This window comes from Zootoca vivipara, chromosome 2 (genome assembly GCF_965207765.1).
Source record: "Zootoca vivipara chromosome 2, rZooViv2.hap1.1, whole genome shotgun sequence".
NCBI lineage: Eukaryota > Metazoa > Chordata > Lepidosauria > Squamata > Lacertidae > Zootoca > Zootoca vivipara.
In genome coordinates this window covers 6,558,019-6,571,078 of record NC_142584.1, presented here as the reverse complement: position 1 = coordinate 6,571,078, position 13,060 = coordinate 6,558,019, and the positions used below count along the sequence as shown (strand labels likewise).

Here is a 13,060-nt window from a genome sequence, read left to right as displayed (position 1 = left end):
ACCCTGCCTAATGCCCAGGACTTTGGTCTAAGCAGGACTGGGGAACTTGTAGCTCTCCAGATGTTGTTGGGCTACCACCTCCCACCATCCCTGGCACTGTCCACACTGGTGGGAGATTGAGTCCAATATGTGGAGGGCCACAGTTTCCCTTGGTTGATCTAAAGGAATGTGATACAGCTAACCAGGTCCAGTCATAGCTGTCAACTTCCGGATTGGAAAATAAGGGACCAGCAGCCTCACCCAGCGGCGCGGCACCGGAAATCGGTTCTGCGCATGTCCAGACATGCGCAGAAGCGACTTCCGGTGCCAGGCTGCCAGTGTCCGCATGTCTGGGCACCGGAAATCGCTTCTGGCAGCACTTGGCAAGTGAGCAAGCAGTCAGCCACCGAGCAATGCGTTTTACCGGGCAGCGGCTGGCTGCTCGCTCGCGGGGGGGGGGGGCGAGTGGAGCATCCCTGGCCCCCAAAGCGCTGAGCGCCAAGCGTGGGGAGATGACCAAGCGGGCGGTGATGCAGGCACTCGCGGCTTGCTAGAGCGTGCTGTGCGGTGGCGGCCCCTCGCTCGCCTGCCGCCGCCTTCGTGGGCTCTCGGGGGGACACAGCGGTAGCCAGCCGCCCCCTCTGTCCAAGTGTCGGGACATAGAGAAGAGCGAGGCGGGCATGCTCCCGAGCGGGGCCAGCTGAGCCAAGGAAGTTGTCTCTCCGCACTGAGCCATGGACAGTGACGAGGAGATGTTGGAAGAGACCTTTGAGGGTAACTGCATCCCTTAGGTCTGAGGGGAGGGAGCAAAGGAGGGAAAGTGGGCACAGCGTCTTGGGGCGGGGGTGAGGGAGAGGAGGGATGCGGGTCTCCGAGGTGCCTTTTTGCGCTGGGGCTTCGCGCATCTCCGTGTCGTGACTGTTCCAAGGAGCCCTTTCAAATCCGGGACATTTACGGAGTATTTTACAATCCGGGGTTGCAGTAGGAAATGGATTTAAATTCGGAGGTTTCCTGCCAAAAACGGGAGGGTTGACAGCTATGGGTCCAGTGCCTGGATAACAGATGACCCTAGCTGCTGCCTCAAGCTCTATTGAAAACAGGCAGAAAATGAATTAAAAGTGGCCATGTTAGTGCATGCATAATGGGGGTATAAAGGTTCTAGGTTTGAGGTGCAGAGGCCTGGCTTGCTATATGAAGGTGAGAGTCACAAGCAAGGTGTTGGAGATCGGCATGCACACATAGTGGGTGACCTCAGGGAGGTGAGAATTGCAACTGAACCAAGGGAGCAGGACTGGTTGCAATTCACCTCTGCCATGTGTCTGCACAGTGGAAAATGTGCTTACCAGTGGAAGTGTCCTACAGTACTGAATAACAATTGTAAAGCTATAACAGGCTTGTCCAACAGGTAGATTGTGATCTACTGGTAGATCACTGCATGTCTGCGGTAGATGAATGGTTCCCACTAAAGTAGTTCAACAGAAGCATCTTACCCATAGAGGCTAGTGGCGCAGGGCGCCAAGTTCTGGAGGGCGCCAGGGAAGAGGCGGAGGCTGGACTATTCATATCCCACTATTTATATCCCTCGCTTGCCTCCGCCATGCCGCGCCGAAGCAGCGCTGTGTCCAGAACCTCTGCCTGCCGTGGCCACCATGGCACGAAGCATCCAGCTGAGCCCCCCCCCCCCGAGGGAGTTTTGCAATACGCCTCCCTAAAAAAAGCTCAACAACTTTGAGCTGAACCCCCCAAACTCACTGCCAGTCTTTAACTCTGTGAGTAGATCGCAGTCTCTTGGGAGTTGGCCAACCCTGAGCTATAAGATACATTTCCCATATGCAGCAAGCACTATTCTGCAAACTGGATGAGCATAGTTGCCAGGAATGCTTCATTGTGGAGGAGAAATTCAGTGTGAACCCGCAATCGTGTGAACTGAGGGGCAGAGGTGTTTCCACATAGAAAGGAAAGACTGCACCACACAGTGTGAATTATGAAACTAGAACTTCCGTTTCCAGCTGTGGCACATGCTCTTTTGTGAGATGGTTTTGGCTTCCGTAGATAGGATTCAAATTCAAAACTCACATTGGCTAGAATGTATGTTTGCTGTTGTTAGCAGCAGCCACAAAGAATGTTGCTGAAATGTAGTGCTTTTATTGTTGCTGCTGCTGATTTATTTTGAAAGTACTTCAAACGTTCTACGCATGCAATCCAAACAAACCTATGCAAACTTGGAAAGAAACAGAAAGTGTGTTCCAAACTTGGACTGGACTTCAAAACAAGTCTGTTAAAACTAAAGACTGCTGCTTTCCTCCCTTTTCCCCCTCAACCTAATGCATGTCTTTCTATCCTGAAACAAGTCCCATTGAGTTCAAAGATAATTGTTCTACATAAATAGGCATAGTTTGCAGTCTCAGTAGGATAGTCCTATAGATTCAAAAGAAACATTTCCCCTCGATTCTGATAAGGTAGGAAAGTAGCCGGTACATGAGAAACTTGTCTTGGAAAATCTAGTGTGGTGTGGTGGTTAGTTTCTGACTAGGACCTGGGAGACCAGAGTTCAAATCCCCACTCAGCTATGAAGCTCATTGGGCCACTCACTGCCTCTCAGACTAATCTACCTCACAGGGTTGTTGGGGGGATTAAATGAGGGGCGGAACCATATATGATACCTTGAGTTCTTTCTTTGGATAAAAGGGTGGGATATAAATGCAATAAGAAGCCCTCTCAACCCACCATCCAATTCTGACAACCGGCAACTTTAAAAATTCTTGTTTCCTGCTGCTCCAGAGAAGCAAACACAGAGCAATGGATTCAAACTACAAGAAAGAAGATTCCACCTAAACATTAGGAAGAACTTCCTGACAATGAGCACTCTTGTCCCCTTCACAAATGCTTGGGTGAGTAAAAGTCCTCATTTTAGGTAGCAGGATAAGCACTTCCCAAAGGTGCTTTGATCATTATACATACTGCTAGTCGCTTAATTTGACTGGGGCCCTCTTATGTAACCGAACAATTTGCTCTGGTTATTACAAAGCTGCAATATAAAGTTAAACACACAAGATGGCAGTCTCCCTTCAGTATCCAGAGAACCTTATTTTCCTAGTGTGGGAGCAGCAGCCTGTGTAAATTCTTTTTCCTACAAAGCTCTGTGTAAATACTGTTGGTTTTTTTTTTTGTCGTCCCCCCTTTCTCCCCCATCACTCCCAGGGAGGTCTCTCGGATTTTAAGATGTAATGTACCTTTTCAGATAGCAGAAACAGCAGATAAGGACATTTCCCCCTGTTAAATTACCCTTGTTGCTAATCCAAAATAGGATTATTTATTCTTTCTGAAGTCAGTGGCTTTTGTGCTACAGCAGGCAGACAAAGGCAGAATTTTCTATGGGAACTGATGCTTCTGATGCAGGAGAGAAACAACTCTGTAAATAAGCAGTGTGTTCTTTGATATCCATGATTATTTTATCATTTGTCTTTTTATATTTTCCTTGCCAGTTTGTTTTAGCATAAATACTAATGTGAAGAGTTGCACTGAGAATGCAAAAAGTTGAGGGGGAAGACTTGGAACCATATTCACTTACAAGTGTTTAATTTGGTTTAAATATTTTTAAAGGGGTATGGAAATGGAAAATTGAAGTGAGAAGAAACAGTTCCATTGAAATATATCGAAGAGGGGAGTATAGTAAATTCAGTACTACAATGCGGGTGGCGCTGTGGGTTAAACCACAGAGCCTAGGGCTTGCCAATCAGAAGTTCGGCGGTTCAAATCCCCGCGATGGGGTGAGCTCCCATTGCTCGGTCCCAGCTCCTGCCAACCTAGCAGTTTGAAAGTGTTGTGTATTAAGTTAACTGCAGTACTCCTTCTGGTCACAGTGGCTGCAGTTCTTACCCTGCCCACTGTGGCTGCAGTTCTCACTCAGGTCCACAACATGCAAATGAAGGATTGAGAGTGCTGTTCACGGATTGGGTAGCTAGGGGAAGTTTGTTACTGTTGCAAGTTACTGAGTACTATATAAGCCAGTTGGCTAAGCTACTGTTCTGTCTGGACTCAGAGCTAGAATAAAGAGCTGGTTGTTTTGAGAGCTGTGTCTTCATCCTTCTTACCCACTATTGTACAGAAAGCACATTAAATTGCAAGTAGATAAATAGGTACCGTTCCAAGCAGGAAGGTAAACGGTGTTTCCGTGTGCTGCTCTGGTTCTCCAGAAGTGGCTTAGTCATGCTGGCCACATGACCCGGAAGCTGCATGCCGGCTCCCTCGGCCAATAACGCAAGATGAACGCCGCAACCCCAGAGTCGGTCATGACTGGACCTAATGGTCAGGGGTCCCTTTACCTCTACTTCAGAAACACAAGGTTCTCATCCCATCTGTAAGCTTATCACTGAGAATGTAGACCTCTAATGGGTGGACTCTAGAGCCAAGTGAAAAATTTAAGATTTTAATGTCCTGTGCTTGCTGAATTTGTTGTATAGGGGGGCAGGTGCCAATGAGCTGCCAGCAAGCTGCCTGCCCAATTTGATGGATACATTTTAAGAGGTTTCTGTACTGTGGAATCAAATATAATATGGGGAACCCTTTCCACAGATTCCATGTTTTGATAACTTGCTCACCTCAGCTTACTCTTTAATCCTTACTACAGATCTATTTCCTTGTGCCAAGAGAACAAGACACACCAAAGCAGACAAGATTAGTGAATGCACATAGCAAAGTTTTTCTCAATTTGGATTGAAGCTAGGTTGGGGGAAAGTGCATCAAAATCCATCACTTCATAAGAATTGACAGGATAAATACAGAATAGATATGGATTGTGTCTAACGTCATACGTACACTGCTTCCCAAAACAGTGGTGGGAGCAGACTGAATACCGACTGCCTACATGGCTCCTCCAGAAATAATTAAGTTAAAAGATACATCTAATAGCGTGATGTACCTCACAGCCCAAGCAGGCAAATCAGAAACAGCATATTATGAGATATATTGATATGCATTAAAGAAATAACAGTAATAAAATAGTAATTAGTGAATCATACTTAATTGAATTACCTTACATAAAATGCCAAACAAAATAAATGGGAGGAACAAAATGAACACACTATTAATTGTGATAGAACCACACAGCAAAATAAGATACTGTAGGCTACTAAATATGCATACTTTGCCATGTGCGTTAATTTTACGTAAAATGAATAGTGGTAGAATGTTGAACATAAGGGCTGTTTTGCAAGGGCTGCAACGGTTGCTTTCAACCACTCTTTTGTGCTGTCTGTTACAATGCAAATGCATGAAGCCGCCTTATGCTGAGTTCATCTAGCTCAGTATGGTAACAATTCTGGCCATGGGGCTTTAGCACAGGACAATTTCCTCCGCGGACAGCAGAAAAGAAATGTGTAGAGTAATTTAAAATGAATTCCGTGATAAATTTTGAAGGCTGATGTGGCTGGCCACTGCTGGAAACAGAATGCAGGACTAGATAGAATATTAGTTTGATCCATCAAGGGTTTTGGATTCTGATATTATGCATGGCTATAGAAGGCAGGGGGAACCTGCCCCACTCCAAATGCTGTTGGATCACAATACTCATCATCCCTGGCTAAACTGGCAGGGGCAGGTGGGAGCTGGAGTCTGACAACATCTGAAAAGCCAGAGTTTTCAGACCCTGGGGGGGGGGGGAGACCTCTACCCAGGCCCAGGAACCGAAAGAGGTTACCTCGAACTTCAGAGCCCAGTTCCAGTGAATTAACTTTCAGTGAGGCTGCACTGAACCCCAGGTGGCGCTGTGGGTTAAACTACAGAGTCTTGGGCTTGCTGATCAGAAGGTCGGCGGTTCGAATCCCTGCAACGGGGTGAGCTCCCGTTGTTTGGTCCCAGCTCCTGCCAACCTAGCAGTTCGAAAGCACACCAAAGTGCAAGTAGATAAATAGGGACCGCTCCGGCGGGAAGGTAAACGGCGTTTCCGTGCGCTGCTCTGGTTCGCCAGAAGCAGCTTTGTCATGCTGGCCATATGACCCGGAAGCTGTCTGCAGACAAACGCTGGCTCCCTCGGCCTATAGAGCGAGATGAGCGTCGCAACCCCAGAGTCGGACACGACTGGACCTGCTGGTCAGGGGCCCCTTTACCTTTACCTATCTGGCTCAACTTCCAAGCAGGTCTGAGGCCAGGTCCATCTCATTTGAAAAAACAATTAATTGGAGAACAGAGGTACTGTGTTATTGGCAGAAAGGGGTAGTCAAGAGACTGGTGCTGAGGAGGCTAGGGAACTTAACAGTTGGGGAATGTAAATACATGAAGAAGCAGCTCAAGAGGCAAAGTTCTAGCTCACACTGTGAGACCAAGGAACACTCTAACCTGCTAACCAGGATTCTATAATATTCTCTGAGAGTTTCATTGCCTCAGGCAGAAGTGTTTCCTAGCCATCCGCACCCGAGATAGTTTTCAATCAGAGGTACTGGGGATTGAGCCTGGGTCTTTATGTGCACAGATCATAGCTTTTCATGATTGAATTATGCTCAGACTCTCATCAACAACTTGCGCTGTAGGCCAGTAAGCTACACCATTTTAAAGTGTGTTGGTTCATTTTGTGACAGCAGAATCCCCTCCACAATTGTATTAAATATCAAACAAAAATGAGAGACACACAGTGGCAGGTCATAAGTAAAAACCCTGTAATTATAGAAGATTTTTTGAGGTGTTCTTAATCTGTGCCACAAAAGGGTGGGCAGTGAGGGTGATTTTGCTTGTGGCAAAGGAGTTTTCTGCAGATCAGGTAAATATGTACACAGAGGGACAAAGCACCATGGGGAAGGGTTACTTTCAAAATTTCCAAACAGTGAACACTAGAGAGTTACAGTGAGGAAAAGGCTGGAATAAAGGGCAGAATCAAGGAAAAGAACATGGCAACAAGGAGGCGCAGGACAATATGAGGTCTCCGTAGTACATTGAAGGGTTCTGGTTTGGTTGACAGTGTGCTGGGCTTTGGCGGATGAAATCAGCTTTGTGTTGGTTTCTTGAGGTCCTGCAGACATTGTGATTGTCCACACTCCTACATGGATACCTGTATAAGAGATCAAGAGGGGCAGAGAAGGCTGAAGTTAAATTGGTTCCAACATTCAGCACAATCTTGGAATCAGGTCTGGGCATGGAAGTAAATAGCAGGCTGGAATCCAAATAGCTGCTTAAATTAGGGGGTTGCACAGGTGATTTTTTTTTTACTCCCCCACTTCAACAGCTGATCCCCATCCCATACTACCAACTGCTTGGGAAATGTCCATCAGTTTCAAAAGTAGTTGTCATGTAACATGGGTGGGAGTGGCTGGTCTTTTGGACCCAGGCAAGAAATGTTTAGAGTACAAGGAAGTACTGTACAAGCAAGCTTTTGTGTTTCACTCAGAACACCACATTTCCAATGTTTTGTTTGTTAAACCAAAACTATTACTTCAGTTTCTCTACTGGAGCAAGAATTTCAATGGCACTTGCTCAAGTTAAAGCAGTTTTGTATCAGTGTTGCATTGGGGACGGCACAGGTGGCTGCTTTTGGAACACAATGTGCACACCTGATCTGTATCCACAGGCCCATGCTACCGCCTTGTTCAGCTTTTGTTTATCCCTTAAGTATGTGCAACTGTGAGATCAGCCTGGCAAGCCAAATTTGCACACCCAGTGTGGAAACGTTATTATCGATGACAACTATCAAAGCATTGATTCAACGATTATGTCTAAAATAGTAGCCAATACTTTTAGGTGGGTAATTTAAAAATTCAGATTTCAATCTGAGTTAGAGGGGCATTTAATTTTTTTTTGTACAGGTTTCTGTTAAAAAAATAATGTGTAAAAGACAATTGCATCTGAGTTCAGTACTAATTATGTAATATTAAAGGCAGAGTGGGACAGAGGGGGGAAGGGGGGAACAAACTACCGGTATATTCTTTACTAATCTTGGATCTGAAATATAAAAAAACTTGATTATTGTCTATTCTATATTATTTTTAAAATCCTTTAAAATATAGCAACCATTTTTTACATATTTATAGAGAGATTCCTGCTGCTTCATGGATTGCATAGTACACAGATGCTTCCAGGTAATCTCATTACTGATTATTTATTATTATTATTATTATTATTATTATTATTATTATTATTATTTGTTTGCAGGGATGGTATACAACGTGACATCAAGCAATTGTTATCCCACACTTCCCAGTGCATTTTCACATCCCCTTCCTTACTTCAAAAGGCCTAATTTCCTCAGAATCAGGTTTCTGGCACAAGAAATCTACTTTGTAGAACATGAATTTGTGTGACTATGGTATTGAATCCCACCCACAAAATAGCAACAGTATGGAATTGACCCTTGTTACTTCCACTGCCACTGCCATCTGCAATGTTGGCAGGATGGAACATGGAAAAAGGCCACCACCTGGTTGTATTATTAGATACATCAATGCTTGTTTCTAGTTCTGAATGGCAATGAAATTTGCACATTTTATGGATTTTAGTAGTTGCTGAATACTGTGGTTTATTGTCTTACTTGATTATTTTGGTTTTTACCTACTTTGTGTTCAACCTTAGACAGAGAAAAGCAAGACACAGGTTATTAAAATACCAATTTTAAATTTTTTAGCTGCATTTCAGACTAGAAAGTGTTTTGACAAATTACGTGCCACTGAGTCACTGCCTTATTACCAAGTGACTCATAACTGAATTTGATTTCGTGAACTGACTCCACTGCATTTTTAACTCTGTTTCAATTGTGTTTGAAGTGATGAGGGAGCAAAGTCTGAAGTGTGAAGCCAATGATATAGCCATTTTGCACATGCAGCATCACTTAGGTACTGTATACACAAACATTATACCAACAACATACACCCACATGCGAACAGTGTTCAGTTAAATATATAGAATTATTGTAGACACACACAGAAGCACAGGAGCCAACTAGTAGAAAGCAGTGGGCATAGTGTTGATTCATCTGAGTGAGGTTCTCAAAATGCTTGATTTATCTGTATCCTGAAAATGCATAGTAATTACATTTGGAAGTTAGTGGCTCCGAGGGAAAGCGTTGTTCTACAGTCTAAGTGCCATCGGCTTATCAGCAGCAGCATTGAAATTACATCACAAATTCATAATAATGGAATAACTACTGTCGTTCACCAAATTGGAACTGAAGAGTTAACAGAAAAGAAGGTCATATACCCATTCGCTATGCTAAATGGAGAAATGCCATCAAAAGGAGTTACAGTTGGCTGTTAGCAGCCTGATGTAGATGGTTAATGTTTTCTCAGATGGCTGAAAAAGCAGCTTTGGCATGTAACATAGTCGTGAGGTAACAGAAGAAGAAGGGTAGTTTTATGCTGCAATAAGGACATGTAACTTTCTCTTTTATTTTCTTAACCAAGCTGGAAAGATTGCCTCCTGAAAGTCGCCCCTTGATCAATTCCACCCATTTTATGAATGATATGATACAGTTAAGAGACGAGGGTGAACTTATTTTAAAGACACAAGGGAAAAAAGCTATGAGTTTACCCTCTCTTACTAGCCATATCATGTCATAAGATTTCTGAAAATAATTCCCTGACCACTTCTTGTCCATTGCTTTCTTCCAGAAAAGTGACTGGGCTAACCAATTCTACCGGTAATGTAACTTTCCCACTTGTAAATTGCAATCTTGTGAACCCATCAGAGTTGGACTTGTCATTGTCTCTAGGTCTACATACAGCAACCTATCAAATGAGCTTTGTTCCTTGTATGAGCATTTCTCTTTGAATATCCTTTCCCCCTGCTCCTGTTGTATTGAATAGATTACATTGGTGCCAGGTTTGTGGCATCTGCAATGTGCCTCTGACTTGCACTGGAAATGCCTGGAGATCAACATATTGTTCTTCTATGAGGAGGGGCAGAAATCTCCACTTCAACTTAATCACAAAAGAAAAATGTATGAGCAGGTGTGACTGCACTTGTGTTTGCATTTGTGCATGTGTTGGTGAATGTGTGTGTGTGTGCGTGCGTGCGTGCAGAGCAGTATTTCAAAGAATCCCTCTCTCCCTTCTCTGGGCCCCTTCTTCCTTACCTCACTCTGCATTCAATGAATACTTTAGGTCACCAAAACCAGTGAGTGTTCCCTTATTGACATCTGTGGGATTATCTGAAATTAGAGAAGGAAGCAAGTTAGTTTTTCCCAGAGGCATTTCTGTTCAGTCCCTTTGGTGGTGTCAGAGGGTCGTCGTGGCTACTCTAGAGTAATTCCGTCTGAGAAGAGTTTGGCTTCAAAGAAGTTTATTGTGCTATCTATTTACAGTGTAGAGACAGCTTAAAACATGACCTCTCATCCCGAATCAGAATCCGGCAATGGCGTACGTCTGTTCCTACGCCAGCAGCAAAGTAGCCTGGGCACCCCAAAACGCTGCCCCCTTGACCTGTGTTGTGGTGCTCTCCTCATTTCTGGCGCTGGAAGGAGTGATGCCCTTTCTGTTTCCTCCCCCAGCAGTTGGTTCCCTGGCTCTGCAGTATCCCCAAGCGTCTGCCTGCATCCCTCCGCCTCCAAGCTTTCCCATTGTTCCTCCCTCTGATTTCTCTCCCCCTCCGAGTCTCCCCCTCCCCCTCTGGCTGCTTCAGAACCACTGAGGCTCTCTGTACTTGATGAGGTGGATGTCAGGATGATGGGGGCTGGCTCCCTGTAGGGAGTTCCCCTTACAGGTGGGTTCCACATCTTCCCTCTAACTCAAAGGTAATGGCATCAAAGGGTTCCTTGCCCGGTTTCCAAACCTTTACAATCAGTTAACATGGCAGAATTCATTTCTTCATTCAACTTTTGAGTTATGAGTGAATAATATTTCCATTTCAGACAGTCATAAATAACCACTATAAGCACATGGAGTTTCTTCTGAGACTACAGTATATTGATTCGGACATACATTAGCGATGGGATACATCTCACTCTTGTTGTTACACCTCAAATGGTGGTCATCAAGATGGAAGGTTCTATGAGGAAAGCTGAAGGAACGAGTGTGCTTATCCTGAGGACCAACTATGGAAGGTGAGGGGCGAAGAAACAAGCTACAGCCAGATCCTGTTTCTGCAATTCCATTTGTCCAGGGGCAGAGCAGACCAAACAAGAAATAGAAATCACCCACTACAAATATGACAGTTTCTCCTTCCTTCCCCCCCCCCTTACACTTGTTCTTCACTTTCCTTTTATTTGTAGCTGCTTCACCATGTTTCACCTTCCCCACTGCTGTATGATCTAGTTTAATGCAATCTGAAAAGTAGGTGCCACCTCAGATTAAGCCCTGGATATTGGCCCTTAACCACCAAACCCACCAGGTAATTGCTTTTTTAAATGAAAACTCAGATCCCCATGAAACTGCATTCTAAAACTAAAGCTGTGTTTTAAGTTTTTCCTCCTTCGTTTCCACAGAACTGCATCACACACACAGCCCTGCCTAAGAATTAGAAAGTTGAAAGAAAGAACCCTTGCTGTACATTCCAACTAAGAAATCTACCAAGAAATCTATTGAAACCTATCAAGATTTTCAAGGAGTGTGTTTGAGTGTGAAATCTCTTGGCTTACACACCTACCAGGCTCTGTGGTCCTTTTCCCCATGAGCCCAACAAAGAAATCATGCATGTCTCCTACAGAGAAAAACAAGAGGGTTACAACAGGTTAAAGTATCGGCTGGATTTCAGATTTTAGAAAAGAAACAACAGCACTATTGTAATGAATGGCTTCTAAATCTGCTATGGTGGGGGTTGGGTGCCTTTCTTGTAGACTCTGATACAGTGGTGCCTCGCTAGACGAATTTAATTTGTTCCACAGGTCAATTCGTATAATGAAAAATTCGTCTAGCGAATCCCATAGGGAAAAATATTATTATTATTTTTTGCCCATAGGAATGCATTAATTGAATTTCAATGCATTCCTATGGGAAACCGCGATTCTCTAGATGAATTTTTCGTCAAACGAATTCGTCTAGCGAGGCAACCTCCGCTAGAAAAATCTCTTCGTTAAGCGAAAAATTCATCTTACAGGGCATTCGTCTAGCGAGGCACCACTGTACTTGCATTGTGATCATCAGAGATGACTCCAATTAAACCAGCTTCTCAGAAAGGGAGATATTGCTGATTGTAAGTTGAGGAACTTATGGAACATCAGTATCATGCTGAACACTTCATTCATTTCTTACTATATAATGTTTCTGTTTTAAAAAAGTGTCATGGAGCAGTTTGTGTAACTGACAATAGACAGCCATGCCAACTGCCTCATGATAGCAGTGGGCACAGCGAGCAGGTGAAGCAGGAAAGCCAAGTAAATGTATATATATGAGAGAAAAATCTGTCTTGGGTCATCTGTTCCCTGACATTCATCTTGTGTTCTATAACCATCTGCATTCATTCATCTTCAGGAGATTCCAGCCATCTTCTCTTTGTCATACCACCTGCCATTGCCTATTCTGTGGCCTTGCTCCGTGGCAGCACAGTCAGATGGGCAGGGAATAATAATAATAATAATAATAATAATAATAATAATAATAATAATAGTTGCTGTTGCTATCATCTGGAACTGACAGTGGCAAAGATAGCGGGTTCTTTTCCCCCTGTGGGGCATTGCTTTCGATTGTAATCCTTTGCATGTTTACTCAGAGGTAAGCCCAAAGAGTTAATTGGAGGTTACTCCTCACTAAACAGGTTTAGGACTGCAGCCTTACAGAACAATCCTTTACCCATCTATTTGGGTAAAATGGGACTTACTCCTGGGTAAGTGTGTTTGGGACTGCAGTCTTAATCAACAGTCAAAAGTCTTCTTTTCACTCTCATCACTTTTTATCACAAGCAGAAAACTGCTCTCTTTTCTTCTTCCTGTCTCATTCTATCATTCTTACATGTTGTCCCCAGTCTCACCTGCACACACTTCTTCCTAATTCTTATGCCAGTCATCCTAGGAACTACTTCCATCGCTCTTACCGCAGTGCCATTGGGAATCCTGGCCTCAGTGAAGCCATTGGCCTGGACTGACCATGCTGTAAATGCCAAGTACCATAGGGGAAGAGAGAGAACAGAAAACCCCCAGAGTGAAAGATATGGGTGGCTGGAGATGAGG

General features: G+C 44.1%; 1 protein-coding gene and 1 long non-coding RNA gene across 5 annotated transcripts in view; one reads left to right on the top strand and one right to left on the bottom strand.

Moving 5' to 3' along the window:
- The window catches only part of LOC148686704 (uncharacterized), a 16,834-nt gene extending 4,540 nt beyond the window's left edge, over positions 1 to 12,294 (top strand). For both annotated transcript variants that reach the window (XR_015947925.1, XR_015947924.1), the window contains exons 2-4: positions 2,761 to 2,870; positions 7,998 to 8,045; positions 11,381 to 12,294. This is a non-coding gene — a long non-coding RNA (uncharacterized LOC148686704). The remainder of the gene's footprint in view (positions 1 to 2,760; positions 2,871 to 7,997; positions 8,046 to 11,380) is intronic.
- TAC3 (tachykinin precursor 3) overlaps positions 6,616 to 13,060 on the bottom strand; it is a 24,726-nt gene continuing 18,281 nt past the window's right edge. For all 3 annotated transcript variants that reach the window (XM_035100892.3, XM_088661235.1, XM_035100901.3), the window contains exons 5-7: positions 11,542 to 11,595; positions 10,034 to 10,108; positions 6,616 to 7,021 (exon numbers count right to left, since the gene is read on the bottom strand). In XM_035100892.3, the coding sequence (XP_034956783.3) occupies positions 10,035 to 10,108; positions 11,542 to 11,595 (128 nt within the window). In that variant the 3' untranslated portion in view covers positions 6,616 to 7,021; position 10,034. The remainder of the gene's footprint in view (positions 7,022 to 10,033; positions 10,109 to 11,541; positions 11,596 to 13,060) is intronic.